Source organism: Apaloderma vittatum, unplaced genomic scaffold (genome assembly GCF_000703405.1).
Source record: "Apaloderma vittatum isolate BGI_N311 unplaced genomic scaffold, ASM70340v1 scaffold3760, whole genome shotgun sequence".
Lineage (NCBI taxonomy): Eukaryota > Metazoa > Chordata > Aves > Trogoniformes > Trogonidae > Apaloderma > Apaloderma vittatum.
This window is the reverse complement of record NW_009696018.1, coordinates 56,370-80,581: the sequence shown is the minus strand read 5'-3', so window position 1 is coordinate 80,581 and position 24,212 is coordinate 56,370. Positions and strand designations below refer to the sequence as shown.

General features: G+C 36.0%; 1 protein-coding gene across 1 annotated transcript in view; it reads right to left on the bottom strand.

Moving 5' to 3' along the window:
- LOC104276700 (A disintegrin and metalloproteinase with thrombospondin motifs 19-like) overlaps positions 1-24,212 on the bottom strand; it is a gene marked incomplete at both ends in the record, with an annotated part of 92,620 nt that overhangs the window by 12,045 nt on the left and 56,363 nt on the right. Inside the window, one exon of the mRNA XM_009873115.1 lies at positions 10,383-10,488. Coding sequence (XP_009871417.1) covers positions 10,383-10,488 — 106 coding nt within the window. The remainder of the gene's footprint in view (positions 1-10,382; positions 10,489-24,212) is intronic.

The following is a 24,212-nucleotide window of genomic DNA, read 5'->3' as shown; positions in this document are numbered from 1 at the left end:
ACAAGAAGTACATTAAATACTTTCTGCTGGTTTTCACAATTTGTAAATGAGCGTGGAACTACTCTCCAGCCCACTGGACTCAGAGTAGCGCTAGAATTTTGCAGTCCTAGTCTGCTCTGCAGAAAAGTGAAACTTAAGACTGAATGAAGTTTTATACCTTTTATCAATCCCTTCCACCACAGAACAGTCAAATCACTTAGAGACTTCAAAGATAGGAGAAGAATGACGCTTCCGCAGAAAAACTAGAGTGCGTGATGCTTCTCCATGTTTCACCACACTGCAGTGCCAAAGAGCAAAAGAGGCTTGCCCCTCACTGCTGAAAACACTAGCTTGCTTTTCTTGTCTACCCTGTCCCAAAACCCACTTACGACTAGATCAAATTTTTTATTCCTTTGCAAGCTGCGTTACCTTGAGTTCAGTAATGAAATGAATTTAAATGCCATGTAGGGCTTTATGTTGCTATCAGAGTGCTCAGTCTCTTACAGGGATGCGTACACCCCATATCTGAAGCACTGGACTAGCTGCCTCTGCATGAATCAGATAATATTCCTGTCAAAAGTGAAACCAAAGTAAACAAATCTGCCTGATTCTCAGCTTCTGAGACCACCCAAAACAACTGCACCAAACTGCCTTTGCACTTTCCTTACACTATTACACACCTCGTACGCAGAACTTGGGATGTCCCTATCTCCAGAGTCATAAGAACTACATCCAATACAGAAAATCTAATGACACTTTGCTGACTGCAAAGAAGCAGATTTTGCTTACAGCTTTTCCAGTTATACACTTCCTAACTGCAAAAATATTCACTTAGCAGTATTAAATATATATATGGTTTGAAACAAAGCATTTACAACATACAGGTACACAAAATCTTGTTGACACAACTTATTATAGAATTGACGGCTCCCATTTATGCACAGTGGGAATTAACAAATTTCTACATTATTCAAAACACTTAAAATTTTAAAAAAATTTAAAAATATTAAATTCTGGTTACTATTATTTCCCGTCCACTCTGAAGAGTGATCATTGAATCACAGAATCATAGAACAATTCAGGTTGGAAAAGACCCTTGGGATCATCAAGCCCAACCATTGACCCTACACCACAAGGTCACCTCTAAACCATATCACCCAACACCCCATCTAAACGACACTTGAACACATCCAGGGATGGCGACTCAACCCCCTCCCCAGGCAGTCTATTCCAGTGTCTGACCCCTCTTTCCGTGAAGAATTTCTTCCTAATGTCCAGCCTAAACTTGCCCTGTTGCAACTTGAAACCATTCCCCCTGGTTCTGTCCCTAATTCCCTGTGAGAAGAGACCAGCACCAACCTCTCCACAATGTCCTTTCAAGTAATTGTAGAGCATGATGAGATCCCCCCTCAGCCTCCTCTTCGTCAAACTGAACAGACCCAGCTCCCTCAATCGCTCCTCATAAGGTCTGTTCTCCAGGCCCTTCACCAGCTTTGTTGCCCTCCTCTGCACTTGCTCCAACACCTCAATATCTCTCCTATACTGAGGTGACCAAAACTGGACACAATACTCAAGGTGCGGCCTCACCAGTGCTGAGTGCAGAGGGACAGTCACCTCCCTTCTTCTGCTGGTCACAAAATTTCTAATACAAGCCAGGATGCTGTTGGCCTTCTTGGCAAGTGAGACTTTATCACAAACTAGTCTCTAAAATCACCTGGAAAAATGTGTCCTGAGCTGAACCAAGATCTTCACTGTTTCAAAAACCAAAAAAGCCTTCTTTGTCAATCTACTACCACAGAAGCATTCTGGATAGACTACTGGTACATGAATTCTGAGGACAACATTGTATTTTAAAGCAAGAAGTGGTAAAACCTGTTGCACTTATAACAACTGTGTATATCAACAACAATAAGCACTGATAAAAAAATCTAATTCAACTGTTTTCAAATTCTTCAGCAGCTATGCTTTTGTAACACCTCCTATTCTGCTTTGACAATAAAATACAGTTCAAAGTATCTGCCCTAATCCAACAGGTTGATTCCTTATTATGCCTCCACCTCTGAACTAAGTACATGTAGCAAAATGTCCAGCAAGTAGTAAAGACCGTTACTGAAGCCTTTGACCATCAGAATGAATAGCTACTTCAGAAGGGATGTACGAGCCACGATGTTAACATCGACTAATTAAATTGGAAGACAATATCTGAGAAGTATGCTAAAGTAGCAACAGCATCTGCTCTTACATATTCTCAGACATCTTTTCCTCACTATGTACTGCTGATCTCTTCTATAGCGTGGTAATGACTAAATACTTTTATCTGACCTAGCATCAGTTACAACATCATGCAAAAGTATACACACAGTATATGACTTCTTCTGAAGTGCTATCAGCTTCTGATTTCTTTCACCATGTCACATTATCTGTGTGGTGCAAGAAAAAAGCTGTTACCATTGTTATCTTCCTACCCAGCAGCACAGTAAGTAATGTAAGCTTGTATATCTAATTCTTCATTAACAATCAAGGATGTAACAACATTTCCTGCTCACACTGGTGGCCATGTTATTCTCTAGACTCCACCACTGTACTGTCTTCATGAAAGAAGAGTTTCACTAAAACAAAGGCACTGCAGAAACTCCATCTGAGTGAGGTGCTGTTATGTGCTCTTCCTATTGAATTTGTTATGCTAGCATCGGGCACATTGCCCTCTGTCCATAAGCTCCTCTCTCCCACAGCTGTGATCACTCAACCTTATGTAAAAGCAACACCGTGTGCATGAGGGAGAGAGACAAGGGAGCTTGGGGTAGAGAGGGTAACTTTGCAACAGTCTGAAAAAAAACATAATTAACAAAGAAGACAGAGCTGTACTTTACCAAGTAGTAGATCATATCTATACGAAAATAAATCAAAATCTGTTTTAAGAACAGAAGCACTGGGGTTTTTTACTGGTATATAAAAATGCTCCACCCATTCTGGTTAAAGACTGTATATGGCAGAGACAATAAGAAAGCAAGAACCATCCTGTGGAATGCTTTTTTTAAACTAAATATTAGCAATATTTCAACTAACACTATGCAACTAAACTATATTTCAGTAATCCAGTTTAAAATATATTGACAAAAAGCCTTGGTCAAATAAACTCCGCTAACATTATACATGGTTGTCAAGTCAACTGAAACAGTATTTTAATCCAATAAAACTTCTAAAACTTGTTTAAAAAACAATGCCAGATTTGTTTTTCTGAGATATGCAGAAAGTTGGAACAATCCCTGATAAATTTTGAAGATAATCCCTGTTGATATTAAATGTGCCGTGGGAATAGTATAAAATAAAGTCCTTAATTTCTGTACTTAGAAGTCATAATTAACAATTGAGGCCACTGAAAGTAGGAGACAAATAATAGTTGTATTTTTCAGTCAAAAAGTAATTATTTTACAATTCATTATTACTGCAATTATATGCGTACGGCTGAATTCTAGATAGACAGCAACATCTTTCCTGCCATCAAGGGAACAGATTATATTCTTGCAGGCACAAAAGGTATTCCAGTATCAACTCAGATACCAAAAACGTACCAAGTACCACTTTTTGATATGATTATAGCTGCAGATTAAGAAATAAAACCTCTTTTAAGTCTCAGAAAAGGGGTCTTCACTCATTATGCTCCATGTGAATAAATTAAAAGACTATGCAAACACCTTCTGGAAAGAATTATGTCTGCATTGTAAAGTGCTATTTTACATTTCTTTTCACTATAGGACTCCAGAATTCTCCCACATCTGCTACACTCATGGCATCATGAATTTGCTCAGTGACCCCACACTCTTCTAGGTGGAAAGCTTTTCATTATTTATTCATTATATCGTGCTTCGCGAATAACAGATGATGACCTGGTTATCACCATCACATTCCACTTAAATGCATGGAAGTGCAGCTGAACAAGAATGATACTATTAAACTAGAAACAGACAAATATTAGTTCCATTTTTCAGTAAAAATAACACCACTTCTTTGGCTATCACAGACAGGGAGATGGAAGCTCCACTACTTTGATAGTGCTTGTATTGCACTTTTTCAGCAAAAACGTTTTATCATACTGCTATCTTTATAGAGAAAAACAGACTAGTAGCAGGTTTCTATAAGGAATTTTATAGAATGAATGCAAAAAAATATGTATTGCTATATGTTTTTGGCTTTTAAATTCCAGTTAGTGAAATAATAAGTCTAGTATGATTTTTTTTAAGTGTATTACAACATAGGAGGGCTTCATAGATAATGGCATAAAGGGGGCAAGATACATGGTTCTGTAAATGAATTATTTATCCCAAAGTGGATTGAAAGGAAAGTAATCCAGCTACAGAAAAGTAAAATGGTAAAAGGCAGAAAATGACTTCTTGTGGTAAAAACTGTGTCTTCAAAGGACAAATCTACTGGACAATGAAACCTCAATCTGGTTGTTAAAAATTTGATTATAAAAAGAAAAAAACAAAAGAAGTGTATTTATGCAATTAATGTTTCTCTTTTGTGACTCGTTGTTCGTTCGCTAGGATAGAGAACTCAGACTACATTTTCAGTATTAAAAAAACTGAGCAAAAATACAACTCGTACATTAACATATGGACACTGCCATATACTGTATGCTACTGTACAGCTGATTAACTGTTTTAATAAACAGTTGCTTTCTTCTCTTATCACTCTAATATTTCTACAACCATATTTCAAGAAGCTGGATCCAGTTATAGCACGGTATCATGGTCCTTTAACTTAAATATGTAAATAATTTAAAGTTTTGATGTGACAGACATATTTAGCATCACAACATGAAGACACATACTGCCCCTTGCTGAAGCTTTTTACAGAGTATAAAACACAGGATAAGTATTCAGTTCTGGCAAATACAATACCCTTGCCAGACCCTGCAAACTGCATGCTTATGGTTTATGAGTTTAATCTTATGCCAAGGAAAAACATTGACATATAACATTTCTTCAAATCAAAGAAGTTATGTCATGAGAAGAAAAACTTGGGCTAGCACGTAATCAGTGAATAGAGCAAAAAAAAATGTTTTCTTATAAAACAAATTAATTGAAATTATTACGATATTTTGCCAACTTCTTCACAGCTGTTTTGAACGTATCAAACTACCAGTTAAGCCTATGCATCGTGCAGGCTGCTGTTCAATTAATAAGTGTTGGTCCTACAAATGTTATTCTAAGGAAAATTAACTATAAATCCATCCTGGAAGTTTATAGTCAGGCAGAAATGGAAGCACTGATACCTTGCTAATTTTCTAAATTTCATGTACAAAATTACCATACTTTTTTACGTACTGAAAATGTTGATGCACTGTCTCAGTGATTCATTCTTTTCTTCACCTTCGCCCAAAATCCTTCTTGAGCCTCTGCCTGTTCTTAGACATGGTTTTGAATCACCACATAAATTTTAGGAGGAAGAGTTAAATGAAAATGCAAAGTGTGTAATAACCTGCATCCTTTGCTGTCATCTCTAATTATAGTTTGTTGAACAATTTTCAGGCCACTAGAAAGTTTGGTATGATACATGCAAACTGACCAATAGGATTCTAGGCTGATTCAAATCAGCATAACTTCATGACTGTGGAACACAGATGCCTACTTTAATAAGCATGCAGAAAGGCCAGAAACTATAGAATTTTAAAGAATTTATCTAGCAAAGCATGAAAACAGAATAACAGAATCCAAGGTGATCTCACAGACCTTGTGTCTGCTTTGTTGCAACAGTGTTATTCTTTTGCCATGACTTCCTATTGAAGGGGTATTAAACGTCCTGCTTGTATGGTTGAACATCAGCTAGATATTGTGAATTACTTTGAAATAAATTTTTCTTTAAAAAAGGAAGATTTTTTAAAAAAACTTTTAAAGATCAGTCAGCACACTGTGGACTTTTTATGGCAATAATTTTGAACAGCTATCTTATGGATTATTTTCCTAATCTAATAGAAGAAAAAAAAGCACATTTGTGATTAAACTATTGGGGCGATTCTCATATAACTCATGTTTGAAATAAAGAATATGTAATGTTGAAATGCAATACAAAGTGAAACCCCCCTATTACCTTTTATCAAAACAATAAGTAACAAAGGGGAAGCATTGCATCTTTCTTGTTAACAGTAATTTTAATAAAAGGAGTTTCTTATTAAACAAGTACTATGCTTTAGAGATAAAATTTCATGTAATGTGAGTATTTTTTAATAAGACATACAGAAAAAGTGACCAAAGATAGCAAAACAATACCAAAAATAATTGAAAAATGTGCATGTTTTATGCAGCTACCCATAAGTACAGTCATTTCTCTGTGTATCTGTCAATAATACAAATATGTGTACGGGAAAGATAATTTCTTATAGTTTGTTGTGCATGCATTTTAAAAATTACTATAAAGCCCAATTTTGCAAACTGCAGCCGTGCTTTTCAAATTACATGGCTCAAAGCTGGGTTCCCATGTCAACTTCAGTTGACAATCAACAATAACCTTATTTTGAACAAAAAACTCAGTGATGATGAAAATCAGTCAAAACTATTAAACCTCAAAATCTCTGACAGAGAGGCTGCTTCTGTATCCAACTATCTCAATCTATTGATACCTGAATCTACTGACAGATAGATTGACGCCTGCATCTACACATCTAAATTTGGACTGAGAAACTCAGCTTTGGACCGCTAGCCTAAAAGGACAGAAAAATTTTGCCACAGAAGTGGCAAAACAGTTCTGCAGCAGATTCTTTCTTAATTCGTAGCCACTGCCACAGGAACACCCAGCATTGTCAGACCCCAAGATAAACTAAGTTGGGATGCTGGGAAACAAGAGCTCTGAGAGAGAGGGACGCCAGAGTGACATTACGGCCATTCTGAATAAAGGCTTGGCTTAATGATCAGTGAATGAAGTAACTGTCCTACCATGTCAGCTCAACACACCCTAGGCTGAACAACCTACACTTTACAAGTGTCTTTTAATTCCATAATTAATCAACAAATCAGAGCCGGCTAAACATATTACATCAGGGTATCTCTCTTATGCAGATACACTTTAAGAGAAATACTATGCATAGCATATAAAAGATGGGTATATTTTGAGATTCATCTACACTTCCTAGACGTTCATTGCTTATGCTTATAAATATGACAGGATTGTTCTGCTGCTTGGAATTACAAGGCTCCAAAATGTTATCTCCTTCATGCTAGTATACAAAAAACAAATACAGGCAACAACAAAAAAAACCCCAAATTTTAGAGGATTTATTTGAAATGGAAGGCATATGTCTTTCTAAATAGGAATTAGAAAGAGAGGAACAGTTTCACATCAAGGAAAGGTGAGAGAGAAAAGCATAAACTGAAAACAAAAAGAAGGTCCCAACCAACAGTAAAGTTGGTACTTTAAGGCCAAAATAAAGAAAAAGCCTTTGGGGGTGTTAAGAAACTAATTTCTCAGCCACCTAGATCAACAAGTTTAGGTATCTCATTGGTTCTCAAGTTTACAATTACAAAGAAATAAGTTATAAGTCAGCATAAATGAAAAGATTCCAAAAAAATTAAAGCAGAGGCTTAAAAGTTCTAGTACTTTACAAAAGAAAGCCTGCAGGGGGAAAAAAAATCACTGGAAACATTAGTAACATATAGTCACTTTGAACTTAGTTAAAACTTTTGCTTTCCATGTGTTTATCTTTTTCCTTGTTAAACACAAATTCAGCTGTAAAAGTCTATTTTAACCTTATAAATATAATGATAGCTTTTTAAAGTTATTTTAATGATATTCTTACTCCACATTAGTAACTTATTCACAAAGACTAGTGGACAGATGCTTTTATTATTATAGAGTTTATGGGCAAACTTGTACAGAGAATAAAAAAAATTAAGGGTGTGAGAAAGTTTTTCCTTCTCCTGTGCTGCTGAACAGGACTCTCTTCACAACAAGAGCAACTAGAAATGTTAAAGATACTAGGCAAAAAATAAGTCAATATTTGCTAGGCTAGTAGAGAGACAGTCCTGCAGAGAAAACAAACGTTTCTGAAACATCAACTTATTCTCTTTGGTGCTAGACAACTCTATTTCAGATTGCAATGGTTAAGGACTCTGCCTCCATAATGTCGCAAAGACCAAGCTGAATGCCTCTGTGTCTTTCGCAGTGGAGGCTGTCCCTTTCTTTTCACTTTTTGTGGCAGTTGTTAACGTATCTCTGGGTACCTGTTCTTTCGCTTTTGCAGTAGTCTTCCTAATTCCTGTGCAGCTTGTTACTAGACTTCGTGAGGTTGAATTTCTTTAAGAAATGTGTGGTTCTAACATCCCATCCTTTACTATGAAACCAGATTTGGTTTATTCTCTACTTTCATTGTTTTTAAATGTCTATTACAGTACCTGGAGAAAAATGTGAGAATGTCTCTAAGGACACCCAAATGTCATTATTCCTGTCAGAATATGATGGCTGGGATATCTAATGATTTGGTTTTCCCAGATTTTTATCTGAATTAATATGGATGGATTTGAAAGTTCTGAAATTTCATAGTGTAGCCTTTAACATTTTTCCCAGGATTCAAGTATCAGCAATTTAGTTTTTATGTCTCTGTAGAAAGATCATGCTGAATCTCTTCCTTAGTCCCACTGCAAAGCCAAGAAAACATTTCAAGCTGAGAAGCAAATGCAACAAGGGTTATACAACCTCACCTGTGCAGCAGTCTTGGAAGAGCTGCTAGACAGCAACAAGTCTAACTTGTTCCGGATACTGTTCGGCACGCAGCAGCACTTAAAATGTCAAAGATAGGTCTGACCTTTAAAAGATCGGGATCCCACATTCTCAAATTTGCTCGTGCAGAAGTGACACATCACTTATAATTCTGCAAGAATCTTATGCCTGCTTCCCTTTTTCCACATCTAGGATTGTGTGCATTGTCGTTTCTCAGGAAGTATAAGGTGTTACATTTCTAGTTCATCAAGATGTCACTTTTTAAAAATCCAGTAAGTCTGCTGCCAAGACTTTTATTCTCTAAACATATTTTTATTGTGCAGAACATAAGGCAGTACTTATATTTCTCTAGATTATCTGGTAATATTATACCTGTAGAGCTTATCTTCCAACCATACCCATTTATTGTTTTTTTCCCTTTATTCTTGATTTACTGTCACACAATAAGTGTACAGCAAGTAAGTCTCTCTCTACTCATCCCTCCTTCCAATATTAGCAAACACTACAGTGAAAAAAGGGACAGCATGTGTACTAAACACAGAGTTTTTTCTTTTGCAGTCTTTATCATAACTATCAGTCAAACAAGCTGGCTGGAGTTGCTCTTTGCAGCAATGAAAATTCAAGAAATAAAAAAAGAGATCAATCTAATGTAGCATCTAATTCTCACATCACTCTTTTTCCTCCAAGTTCCATAATTGCTCTGAATTTGCTTATTTAGCATCCAGGACAAATTTTAAACAGAAATATTTTAAGTTCCAGTTCTTTCTTGTAAGCAACTGTGCATTTCAACATTAAGTGCCATGACCTCCATTCTCAGACAGCTTTGAGAAAATTTAAAACAAATCTCTTTTAATTCAAAATGTTTGTGCTAAGATACATAACCTCAGCATTCAACAGTTCAAAGGATTTAACAAAACTCTGAAGCAGTTGCTCTAAAAATATATATACAGATACCTGGAGCACACACTGTAGGTAAAAATGACAGATTAATACACACCTTCTTTTTACCTTATCTTAAAACAAAGAACTCTCCTATTTATTCTTCTTTAAAAAGTAATGAAGCAAAGAATCAAATACAAATTTTACCAACAAATTTGATTACTGAAACATGAGAATTTTTCACTTTTGCTTCAAAATATTCCTTATGGAATGAGCAAAAAACATCCAATCCAATTGTGAAGGATAGTAGCCTCCACCTTCATTTTATCATCCTTTTCTATTAAGGGGAGGAAAAAACAATATTAATGTTGCAATGACCAATGACCATTATACACTTTAATGGGATCTATCCTGAGAAAGCCAAATTAAATAAAAGGTCTTCCAACTCATGATCTCATTAAAATGTTTGTTGGCAGCAATAGTCAGGGTTGGATCTCAAATACAATAGCACAGTCCCCAAAGAAAAAACATCTTGGGGTACCTGCTTTTCCTCTAGATGATGTCAGCCCTTCCAGTAAACCTAGTTATTGTTTAGCTATAAAGATTCCTGTATTACTCCAAGCTGTAAATATTTTCTTAATTTACATACTATGTATCAATACATGACACTATTATTAATAATAAAAACACTCTCATCTAAAGTTTTCATTAAATTTAAAAGTCTTCCTAAAAGAAAAAAAAGGAAAAATTGAAGTACACAACCAAATTAATCAAGCTGTAGTAATATTACATGCAAACAAATACGTACTTACTTGTGACCCATCTCATGGGCAATAGTAAAAGCAAGATTCAGACCATTATCCTCTGCAATTATACATTTTCGTTTTTCACTGCACATTCCACTCAGATATGCTATACCTAGGAAACACAACCACCACATTCAATTATTTTGTGTTATTACTAACTATATGTATGATGACATTACTGACATGAAACAGGCCAAAAACTTTACTGTGGTCAGTCATATAAATATTTAAAGTCATCTGACAAAGGTACTAATAAGCCATAATGACTGATTTTACCACAATATTGGATAAAATACAGCACAGAAATTGCAAGCAGTGGTACTCTTACTATCAAGTAATATTACCTGATTGAACATAGACTGCAATGTGCAGAAAATGCATTCTTTAAAAGTGTTGCTAGGTACCTTAATGAGATATAGTAGAACACAGATGAATATCAATACTGCTGTAAATGAAAATAGATGTCTACAAGAATGGAGCACAAATATGAACAGGTATTTTTCTGAGAGACTCAAAAGAAAAAAATGCAAAGCACACAGCCATGCCCCAACGTTATCACTGTTAAGTACTGATACAGTGTCCAGTAGGTTAATGATTTTAAAAATTTTAAAAGAGTCAGGTGCTGCAGAACTAGAAGAATTTGTAGGAGACTGCAGCCTGACAAACATATCCATTGTTGATGCTGTAATGCCTCTACTAGACAGCGCGTAAGTTTTCAACAAATAGTAGCCTGAATGGTAGCCTCCTGAGTTCAACATCAGCTTCTAAAAAGTATAACATCTGTAATTGTAAAAACTTGAGGAACACACAGCTTAATTTGGGTAATGGTAATTTTTTCAGACCACAAGAACATTTAGTGATGACCTAATTCTCCTCATTAGTTGTTTGAAATTTTAGAGTAAGCTATCAAAATACTGTTTCAAGTGTTTGGCCTTCTTCCCAGGAACATCCTTTTAATGGAATGGTGCCCTCTGGATCAACATGTTTGCTAGATGCTTGCACGTAAAGGGCAAATTTGAAATGTTTGACAGTGTTTGAAATTTAGTCACAATTAGCATTCTAAGCTAACAAGATAAAAGTCATTCTTCTTACAATTCAAGTACTTGTCAGTCTGTGAGCACAATGCCTCATCCACAACGTGAAATTCAAGTAGTAACCTCATCACAAGTCTGGAACTGTTGGCTCAAAGTTTTTGGACACAGAACTTGTGACAAAAAATGTTGTTCAGGAAAACAATCACAAAGTAGATTTGAATAAGACAGAACATTTCAACTTTTACTATTTCCTTCCTAAGAAGGGAGAAGGAGTGGAGCAGGGGTAAAAAAATTCTGGGGTACAAAAAAAGGCAAAACACGTTCAAAGCAAAAAATCCGAAGTTCTTCAAACAACACCTTAAGCTATATGTAGGTATCATTTATATTAACTCCACTGAAAACAACAGAAGTAAAAAACACTCTGAAATGTAATGTTTTATTTTGAATGTTATATTCCAGTGTCTGTATTAAAAAGAAGAATATTTTTAAAACCATTTTATGCCTTTCAAGTTTTGATGACCAAGCAAAATGAAAAGGATAGAGCTGCTTTTAAATAATGTAGCCCTAAGCAGTAGAGCTGGCACGAGTATCAGAAGGAGCATACATCAGGGCCCTGACTTCAGCCAACACCAATGAACTTACACAGTGCTAAAACAAAATAGGAAGATTACTCTTGCCATAGACAAAATCCAGCACTCATTTTGAAGCGTCATGGGCATTCCTACTATTGTAATGTAAAATGCTCATAAATACGTTCCTTACCGTACTGGTTTTGCTGTGATATAGTTAATTTTCTTCACAGCAGCTGGTAAAGGGCTATGTTTTGGATTGCTGCTGGAAACACTGTTGATAGCACAGGGATGTTTGCATGGCTGCTGAGCAGTTCTTACACAGTGTCAAGACCTTTTCTGTTCCTCACACCACCCTGCCATTGAGTAGGCTGGCGGTGCACAAGAAATTGGGACAGGACACAGCTGGGTCAGATGAGCCCAACTGATCAAGGGAATATCCCAGACTGTTTTCATTCGCACCACTTGTCTCTCTTAAGGTTTATTTATCTCTTTGTAGTATTACTGTTGTTGTTGTTGTTGTTGTTGTTATTATTGTTATTATTATTAAATAAGTAAACTGTTTTTATCTAAACCCACAAGTTTTCTCCCTCTAACCTCTCAATTTTCTCCACCCTAGGGAGCAAGCAGCTGTGTGATACTCAGTTACTGTCTGGGGTTAAACCATGACACTTAGTGATGGTGGCAATCCTCAGTTGGATAGAACTTGTTGGGGTCTACAGAAGTAGAATTCCCAAACCTCCATCTGCCTGTTTATGCCGATGACCAAATGAAATCTGTCTGAAGCTCTCTAGTTTTTTGCTAGGAAAAGAAGTCCCCCTAACCTTCTTTAGGCCTCTAAAATAGCAGGTTCAAATAAATTGGCAATATCTTTCCGTACAACAACAGGAATACTGCGAGTTGCTGTCAACTCTCCTGCCTGCCTCACAGTTCATTCCCAAAGAATCTTTTTAAGAGTGACATACTATAAATAAGACTTGCATTTTATTTAGACTAAATTACATTTATGACTCTGGAAGCATCCAAAAGCATCAAGTGAAATTAATTATGACTTTTCTCCTATTAAACACAGTTAACCCACATATGTGAAAATCATATCCAACAGCAGCTACTGGATGTAAATGAGCCAACTACTAGCCGTGAACTAGCTTCATGTCTTGTCTTTGGTTATTAATTTCACATGCAGAGAAAACCAAAGTGACTTCAGTAAGCAGCTGCTCTTGCTTAGCTGTCTCTGCATTAGGTAAGAGAAGGATTTTTTTTTTCTTTAAACATACGTATGTTAACTGCAGCTTCCTGTGGCTTATTAACACAGCTGGAACTGCTCCAAGGTTAAATCCACAAGAAAAAAAACAACAAACCAACAAAACTATGAACAATTGCTCCCTTGTTATGAATAAGGTAGTCCTAGTGAACCCCATGGTCTCAGCACGCAGCTTTAAATTAAAACAGTATTTGAAAAGTGTTGGCTAGAAAGCAGTAACATCATCTCACGGACAATTTAAGGAAGGATCTTGTAACTTATCTATAAAGAAAACTGTGTTTTGTAACAAAAAACCATGGATGACTGCATGTCAAATGTAAAATATTCAAATTACTTCACTCCATAGATAACTATTTCTCAAGATAGTTGAGAAGAAAATACAGGCAATATCAATTAAGAGAGTAAAGCTTTACCATTATGCCCTAGAAGAAGCACATAAAGGACAACATTTTCTCACCAACCATATGAATAGCTAAGTGAAGCACACGGTGCTTCAGAGAAGTAGAACTTTTGCCAAAGTTTTAGCAGTGGTTTATTACTACTATTATTACTGTTATCCATAGAGATGGGTATTTCATTCCATATAATACGATAAACTTTCTTTAAAATTTTCTGGTTTCTTAATGAACATCCTCATCAATTCATCAAACTATTTATTCTTTCAAAGTAGACACACATTTATAACTTTTCTGTTGAAAAGCCATGATGTTATACAAAACATATTGACAAGTAAAGGATCTGAACGAATTTGTCAGCTTTATCTATTCATTCATGGCCTGCTGCCCATAACGTATATCTGCTACCTATATTAAAAGTCTATTGTCAGCCTTCAGGAATAAAAATGCACAGTAAACAAACCAAAATCACATTAAGAAATATGCAGTCAAAGATAGGAACATTTTCTTACGGTGACAATACAACATGCAAGTATGATTTGAATATGTCTGTAATATGGCATTCTAAAAGGCCAAAGAACGGCTATTATTTTTTGCTTTATAGCCAGCCCATGGAATAGAGTTAATATTCTGAAAGTCTGAATTACACAAATGATTGACTTAGCACTTTTGCATTTCTTTTGCTCTGAACTTCCTTGTTTTCACAACAACTTCAAACTTGGTTTGTCATAGACTAGAATCATATCCTAGAACAGTTTTCTCTGGAAGAGACCTTCAAGATCATCGTGTCCAATTTTTTCGTAGTCCTATCAACACCACTAAACCATGTCCTTCAAGGTAACATCTACACTTCTCTTAAACACCTCCAAGGATGGTGACTCAACCCCCTCCCTGGGCAGCCTGTTCCAATGGCTGATAACACTCTCAGTAAAGAAATTCCTCCTAATATCTAAGCTGAACCTCCTCTGGCACAATTTAAATCCATTTCACGTTGTACTTTCACTCTCCACTAGGGAGAACAGACTAACCCCCTCCTCTCTACAACCTCCCTTCAGGTAGTTATAGAGAGCCATGAGGTCTCCACTCAATCTCCTCTTCTCTAGGCTGAACAGATCCCTCAGCCTTTCCTCATAAGACTTGTATTCTAAGCCCTTTACCAGCTTGGCAGCCCATCTCTGTACCCTCTCCAGCACCTCAGTGTCCCTCTTCTAGTGAGGGGCCCAAAATTGGACACAGTACTCAAGGTGTGGCCTCACCAGTGCTGACCACAGGGGCATGACCACCTCCCTGCTCCTGCTGACAACACCATTCCTGATCCAGCCAGGATGCCATTGGCCTTCTTGGCCACCTGGGCACACTGCTGGCTCATGTTCAGCCGGCTGTCCATCAACACCCCCAGCTCCCTCTCTGTCTGGCATCTCTCCAGCCACTACTCCCTAGGCCTGTAATGTCATGCCATTAGCTGTGTGCTTGTACCGAATCTTTCCTCATATTTGCTCCAAAATCTACTTGTTAATTTTAGATGCTGTTAAAAGACAAAGAGATTCTTCCACATGCCACCAGTTTAATCCACTGATATCACCCAGACATCATCTCTATATATTCCTGAGCTATTTCACAGCTCTTCTGTTTTGGGAATAGTAATGTTCTACCCAACAGATTTATTTTATTTCTAGATTATAATGCTAATGGAAATAAAAAATACAGAACAAAGTTCCTGTAACATATTCTTTGATGTAAAGAAATAGGGGCATTCAGACATCCCTTCTACTACCGATAAAGAGCAGAGTCTACCTGAATTTCCAGTCTATATGAAACCAAAGTTCCATAAAAACCAAATACATATGTGCAATTTCCGACCTTTCAAAACACAAGCCAAAAGAATTGAAAAGAACATGTTTGCATTGCACAGTTAAGAAAAAAAAAATCTATTTATAAGCACTTTTTAGTAAAGGAGTATGATATATTCTCAGGAATCTAGGGACAGTGCACTCCTTGTTGTGTTACTTATCGTCCATCAGTAAAAATTATCACATTTGCCTAAGATGAAAAACACTAAACCAAAACAGATTCCCAGTACCTATTGTATTCCCTGTCATCCAGGTAAAATAATGAAGCACACTATTATGTCTGAAAGCATGTTAGATGGAATTTCAAGAAAATTGAAACTGTTCATGAATTTCACAAACAATGGATCTGCTTTTATTAAATTAGTACATGTATAACAGATGCTGCTTAAGCAAATACTGTGAATAAAACTAATAACTATGCATGGAACTTTTTTCTAAAGTTTCTACACCAATCTTCATGTAAAATGGTGTAAACCAGTGAGAAAATATAGGTATACCTGAAATGGATAATAAACACACAGAATCACAAACTTTCAAAAAAAAATCTTTAGCCTTCAGAAGGTGCTATGCAGTGATATACCCCTGATAGCACACCCTTAGTTTGAGTTATTGATGATGCACAAACCTAGTAAGTCACTGCAAGAGAAACATAATTTAGCGCTCATGTACATCTGAGTTTTGTTTTCAACTTAAGTAGTTTAAATTTGAACTGGCAAATCAGCGGGCCTGTGAGCACAAATGACAGCACTTAACCAGACTTGATTACTAACTTAACAAATGGGTTTTTTAGCAGCCCAGATGCTTTTCTTGAGAAGTAGGGAGGGCAGGGGAAGTCGGGGAGAGGTGGGGTGGGAAGGGAAGCACCTTCTATAGAGCTGACATTTAAAAGTCTAATTAGCACTAATTTTCACTAATTTTCTTCTAAAAATGCAGCCCACACAGAAAACACTTCCCTCAAGATGAGTACACAGATGAGACAGTAAGTGAATTCTCCCCACTCTTCACTCCTGGGCTTTGCTGATAAGTGTCACAGGGATCTCCTGAGCTAAAGGCTGCAACCATACTGTCATCACCCACCACAGCACGTGTTCTCCACATCGGGTACGTTCGCTCAACCTCCTTCATAGTTTCTGTCCATAATACATGATAGCAAATAGCTACAGAGCATAATCATGTAAAATAGCACCTTTTTGTCTTCTTATGAAGACTGCAAAGGGGGTATTTAACTCAAATACAAAGCTCTATTCATCTTTTCAAAAGACATCTATGCTGTCCTAGATCTCTGTCAACTATCTCAATGACAACCTGAGAAATGCTGGCACATTTAGCAACACCTTTAGCAGAAATCAAGCACACCATTCTGACATCTTATAGCTCCCTGCATACCCTACCTTTACTTGTTCCACTACAGTCTTTCTAACAAAAGTGGTTATAGTCAAAAGGTCAGGTGTACTAGTAAGTCCTAATACTGACTTTACTCAGCTCAACAGGGAGCTGACATTTTCAGAGAACTGTCCACTATCATCCTCTGATCTCTTTCCTGAGTGGTAGCAAAGCCCATGGTTTCACATATATAAGCTAAAGAGTCCTTTTTTTTCTTTTTTTCATATGCATTACTTTCCAGTGAGCAATAATTTCATCTACTCTTTCACTGTGTTTTCAGTCATGACACTCATCTACAATTCTTCTTGTAAGCTTTATGATGAAGTATCCGGAATGCTTCAAACCATGTGAAAGCACATTCAGGCCACCACCATTCCAAATACTTCATGAATTAAAGCAGTTCTGAACTCATAGACACCACCTTCAAATGTAGAAGCTGAAAAATAATTCCCATATCTTGTTTTTCTAACTTGTAAGCAGCATACAAAAAAGAAATTCCTTAGAAATGTAAAAGGAAAAAAATTAAAAGCAGCAATATACTATCACATGGGCACTAAGTATAGCCAATCTATTTTTTTTTTATAAAGGTAACATCACCAAGTGAGAAACTTGTCCATAAAAATATGCATGAATAGGAGAAGAGAAAGACGCAAAATAAAACTGCACCCTGGAAAAACAAACAAACAAAAAAAGCCATAAATTTGAAAAGAGTCACAACTTTTTCCTTCACATTTTACTTTCTTTTGCACCAGTAATCTAGAAACAGAAAAAAAACCAGCTTAGATTGTGAATAATTGACGTCATACACGTCCTAAGACATAAAGTCCAGAAGAAAATGTAAAAAAGCACAGCATACAATGTGCAATAAATATGCTGTTTGCGTTGTACTTTGTCGTATTATTAAAAGAAAAATAAAATATAATCTTTCTAAGCAGTAACTCAGTTTTCTTACAAGAAAATGAACTAGTTTGATCTCTTACTCTTAACTTGCTCATGGCACAATTTGCATCAACAATTTTTCTAGATGTTTGTTTTAAATGGCATAGAAAATAATTAATAATCCTGATTTGCATTTAGACATTTAACTTTTGGACAGAAGTAGAAAAGTCTACTTTTAGGACTTACATAATAAAGATTTCAGTCCTTAAACTACATGGGTAAATTAGAAGAATGCCTAACGAAAACTTCATGGAACTCTGCTGTATACAATGGAGTAAGATGCGACTTTGAAAAGGAGACACCTTGCTTCAGAACAACAGAACTGAATGGGGCTGTTCAAAGTAAAGCAGAGGCTTGTTACTTAGAAAGCCAGAAACGGGTTTCAAGCCGAGCACCAGCCATTTCAGAGTAGCTCTCACCAAATACTAGCATAAATAAATTCATCTTGAGGATATGCTTTCCACTGATGCATTGGATAACATAACAGACACACAATTTCATCTGAATGAGCATCACATGCCTTCGATTAAGAGTTGGTGCCCACTTCCCACCATAAAACACTGCAGTATGTCACAGAAAGTGTTATTAACAACTTATTCCTTTGATTATGTGTCTCCACGTTTCTGCGTACGTAAATACACACTTTTCTTTTTCTCTGATCTTTTGATCATTATTTAGCCCATCTTTCATTTTTTTTTCTCACTTGTTTTGCCTAATAGAACTTGCTTATCTAAACAAACAAAAAAACCATAAAAAGATCAGGTTTTTGTGTCTGGCCAATAAACCCACAAAACAGAAGAAGGGTCAGATAAAATTGGCAAGGTGATGTGCTTATGAAGCAGAGGGAAGGATGCAGGTTGTGACTGACTACAGCTGCTGCAAAGGAAGTTGAACTTAACAGAAAAGGGACTGAAGGGTTTGTTTTAGCTAAATGCTTGTACCAGTTCAGTGGACTAACTGCTTGTGCAAATGTTGGGGTTTTTTCCCTGAGTTAATCAAAAGAGTGTGAATGGCTTATTGAGTCAGTCAGTCCAGCAAGGGATAAGCGCATACGTGGCTCGACACAAGACCATACAAAAACTGAACAGCTGACAAAATGAAATCTGAACAGAGCAGTGGGCTTGAGCTGACTTTAACTCACATTTCCCAGTACCTGTGCATGCCCAGCATCATGACAGTGAGCATATAAAGGCCTGTAATAGGAATCAGATTTGTACTGTGATCCAACCATATACCGCAATAGCTATATTGTGTTTGCACTGATTTCACTACTATCTTTATCACTGCTAAATCAAAACCTCTTGTAACTTCAAATAGCTTCAGATGAGAAAAATTTGTTTTAAAGACTAAACCCTCTCATGCCATGTATAATAGTGCCCAGTTAGGGAGTGTTAGATTCTGATATTCTTGCAATTCATTGCACCCCACAGAGGATATTCTTTCAAAAGATGGAAGCAAAAGTAATACTGAACTACATAACATCGATATAGAATTTGCTTTTCTCCAAAATACATATTTTCCTTATTTTTTTCAGTTTGAGTCAAGTTCTGTTCAGTTGCTGGAATGTAACCTGGAGTCAGAGCATCTGGTAGCTCTTGAACCTGTCAAGAAGCAAGCGGGATCACTATGAACATCTGTGATACAAATCAGCTATTTGTATTTAATAGTGCCATGCAAAAACCTGAGAGACAGAGGCATTCTTTGAAGTGGGAAATTCTCTGTGAAGTTCTTTAAAGAGAAAAATTATTATTAGGAGGAGTTTAAAAATAAATGTTCCATTGTAAAAATGGATTACAGGGAAAAATTTGTATCAGGCCTACATATTTCCCTCTAGAACATTTTTTCTGTGATACAAGTTATCGCATATATGAGAACTAATATCTTGGATGATTAAACAGCTTGATGAATACCGGATGAGTCATATGTCATATTAGTCCCTTCAAAAATCCATCAAGAATAGATGGCAGAGATTTACTGTTGCAAGTATTTAAAAATAGCCATCTTTCACAGAAAGCAAGGAATGAATTCATTTTCTAGTACAAACACTTTGTGCAAAACACTTTAGAGGCCTGCAAACTGAGGCTTCTGCTACAATGTGATTTTGAAAGAAAAAGTAGGAATCACAGGCTCTGGACTAAATTCAAAGGGAGTATCTTTGCCTAAAAGGCAAGTGAAATTTTAGTTTGCCAAGAATACTAGAATAGTATAAAAAAATCTGCAATTTGGATACTTGCTAGCATTAAGAAAAACAAACTGACCTCCTTCTTTGATTACCTTTTATAGTAATCTTTTATAGCTTTGCTATTGTATACTTTCTTGTCATAGCAATTGCTTAAACTACCTTTTTCTTAGTTAATGCAAGAACAATTTCTAACACACTTTTATAAAATTAATTTACAGAGAGACTCGGTTGGTTAAAAAATATTTGACACACCTGGAATACATTAAAAACTCCCAACATTTTATTTTAAAGTATATACAAAAAAGCGTCATCATTTAATGCCAAGGCCTGAGACCTAAGGAAACAGGCAGCAGAGTGCACAGAACATCATGTTTATGAAAATGCTGATGCAAAAGTAGGCTGTAGACTTCCAGGAGAGCTATATGAGTATAGCTACTTTAGAAATTCCCCTAGTTTTCAAGATCAGTTTTGAGGTAGTGTCAATTTTCTAAATGGAAATTCTACTTAACCTCTGTAACATTAAAAACAATGTGGTGACCTCTGTCATTACAAGATGATTAAACGTTTTCTTTAATTTCTCAAAAAACACAGAAATTACTTATTGCACTTCTATTTTAATGTAAAACTGTCTCATCTCTTATTATGCTTTTCAGAAAATTCTGTCTCTTCCCATAAGAAATGTAATGGATAGATGTTATCTCACAATATAAGATAGTCCAATCAGTTGTTAGAATTGCTTCCACTACTGTGAAGAAGTTCACTTTAAGATGTTTTAGAATACCATATAAGCCTGTAACTCTGTACACTTAGATCAAAATATATTAGCATAATGGAGTAAAATATATACTAGAGGTAATTAAGAGTTATATCACTCCATCAAATTGTGAAAATATTCACCCAGGTGCCTATCTCTCTTCTTGCTTTCCTGACATCTGAGTTTCAATTCTCACCTTCATAAAATGTGCAGCTGCTAAAGTTGCTCCCACATGCTGTACATCTACGCACATTGCAATGCCTTTGAATGCACCTGTCGTCCCATTCCGTCAGATCATTTTATTTCTGAATAACCTTCCAAAACTTGTGTAACACCAATTCCCCTTGGCGATTTGATCTACGTATATCACCAATGATTTACAAAGATTACAGCCTTGATACTCTGTTAAGCTGAATTTCCAGTAATTTAATTTCTGGTGCCTCCCTCTTCTTGTCTTGATACCATCGTCTGGTTTGCAACAAACCAACGCAAAATCACTCATGAGACTATATAATTTTCACTCTAACACCTTATTTAGACCTATTTTTATTTATACAATAAAATATGAAAAAAACCAAGGCTGTCTTGTTCTCTTTTATAATTTAGTTTATTATACTTGTGCTACGCTCATGACACTGTGTGGTAAAAAAATAAAATTGTTCCTTAACAAAGGGCTTCAGTAAAGCAATAAATTTCCTCATTTCTGCAATCTCGGTGATTCCTGTAAAATACTTCTCATGTTTTCATGACTTAATCAAGCTAAAAGTGATATGAAAGAGATTATTGTACTATTGTTGAGATCCCACTTAAAGACAGTATTTTTCAATAATTTTTTTAAAGCATGGTGTAATCTGCATTCTCTTTTGTGTGAAACAAGGAGCTGCTAAGGAGACTGAAAGAGGTATCAGTCTGCTTTTTGCTTGTTTGCTTTTTTAGAATAATCTATTACTCTATGGCCAAAGTTTTGAAGTTTGTAACCTTTACGTTTTTCACATAAAAAAATAATACTTCATTTCATTATAAAAGAAATGCACTATAAGAAAATGACTGATCTTGGGAATGCCTATAGCAGACACCAATAGCACACCTTCCAGGAAAAAATAGTTAAAATCTAAATGTCCTTTCACATAGAAAACACCATCTAGATGTCTAGCTTAACTAGTATCCTTCTCTTGAGAATCATGCCCCTTCGATCTCATCTCTTTTCAGCTAAAATTGTTTGATTTAAAATTATTATTGTCATCTCCAGTTATCCATCCTGTATTCTATCTTCATTAATATAAGTAAGCATATATTGTTTTGTGCTGTATTAGCACATGTGATGAAGGTGATTATGCTGCCTACGTTAGAGTAAGCACTAACTTTCCAGTAGCCCAGGCTGTACTTTCACCTGACGAGTTTCTTCAAGACCACATCTTAATATTTTTGCAAACTGTTTCCAACTCTGTTTCCAAGTACTCTTTGCGTTTATTCAGACGGCCCTCAGCAAGTTTGAAATCTTTGAAAGCAAGCTGAAAAGGCTGAGAGTACCAAGTCTTTCTTCTTCCAAAGAATCCATTACCCAAACTATCTTTGCAAAGTCTGCAAGGTGCAAGGTAGAACTAGAGGAGGCTCCTGTATCTCACATGTGAAACACGAGACTCTGACTAGTCCCTGCTTAAGCAAGATGAGTGAAGGATGACTTATTTGATGAGAAACTCATATTCAGGGTAGGGTACCATCATCTGAAGAACACAGAAGCCCCAGTAAAAACTCAAAATATTAAAAAAAAAAAGGTTGCCATTTAAGTGTCACAAAAGGGAGCTATGAGATAGACTCAAACAGAAAATCTGTCCAAACACATTTAAATAAAGAGTGAACCTTGGCCCTGTGCCTCCATTTTTTCCTGCTTGTATCTGTGGAACACTTTTCCTTGTATTTTGACAAGGTAGATGCAGTTGTACAGATCATCCACAGTTCTCTCCACAAATATGGATCTTCTTTTGTTTCTTCCTCAGTTAAAAGACCCAAGAATCAGTGCTTACCCATCCCATTCTTCAAAATCCAGAGCAAAATACACATTCATTACACGGTCTATCTAATTCCATTATGATGAAGGTTTGGGTTTTTTTCACATAGATACAGGACACAGAAACTTATGCATTAGTTACAAGGAACTACATGGTTTCTCTCATTTAGAAAAAACTTGCAATAAAAAACAGTGGAATTTTTCAGTGCAAAATGCTGTACAAGGTTGACTAGTCAAACATATCTTTGCAAGTGTTTCTTTTGAAGGCATGAAAATACTATACACAAGCAGATCTACCAAAAGGTAAACACAAGACTGTAATGGCTAGCTAACTAGAGACGAGGTATACCTTAGTTTCCAGACCTGTAATTTGGAAGTCTTTTGTTTGATATCAAATTTTATTTTTCATTTTTAAAATTTATTTGTATGCATGATACATGAAATGAAGAGCAATTCTTTATGCAAACTAATATAGAGTACATATCAATATTATAGCATATAAAGTAACTGATTATTGGTGTAAATTATTTACAGCTGCTAACCTATACAATTTCATTATGAATGTACCCAAGACTTCATCTTAACGTTCTTCATATAAAAATAACATATAAAATGTAAGTACCAAAGCTGTAAAATGCAAGAGACAATGAAAAATATTTTTAAGAGCTCACAGCTGCTTGTGCCTGATTCAGTTTTTCAACGCTTGGATGAATAATACTAAACAGGACATAATTCACTATTCACCAAATCACTTATTCATTTATCTCTTGCAGTCTGATTACCTAAAACTGTAAATTTTCTCCTGGTGAAACATTTTTTGCCAGAAGAGACCTGAGTTTAGTCAAACTATATCCACTACTGTCCTCTGGTTTGTCTCACTACCTTCCCTTGCCTTCATGTGAGCACTTCTGGTGTACCATGGCAGTACTGCTCTGATCGTGCATCGATCTTTCACTTCTGAATCTGTAATGCATAGCTGAAAGATTCACATGTGAAGTTAGAAAGTACAAACTATTCAGAAGACAAACACAAATTATTGTGATAATTGGCTTGCAATTTCCTTTTGTTTTCTTTAACACAAAGCAAATATGCACTGTAGAGTACTAGTTTCTTTTGTTACTTTTGAATGCCTTTTTTCTGATGGACACAGGTGTTCTGCCTGTGAAAGAAGTTGAAGATCCAGCCCCAAGCACAAATATTGTAAATGCTATTCAGTGTACTGTCAAAATTCTTTATGTACAGTAAGTCTCTTTATATTTTAAATTCCTTTTAGACAGATTTTTAAATAAAGAGAGATGAAGTAGTATAATCTGCAGAAAATGACAAAGTTATACTACATTTTAACAGAGGGGATATGTTTACACATGGAATTATGAAGAACTATGGATGATATTGCAGTACATTACAGGACCACTTACTGAGGTCAAGAACCAATTTCAGCAATTGAGCATGTAGCTG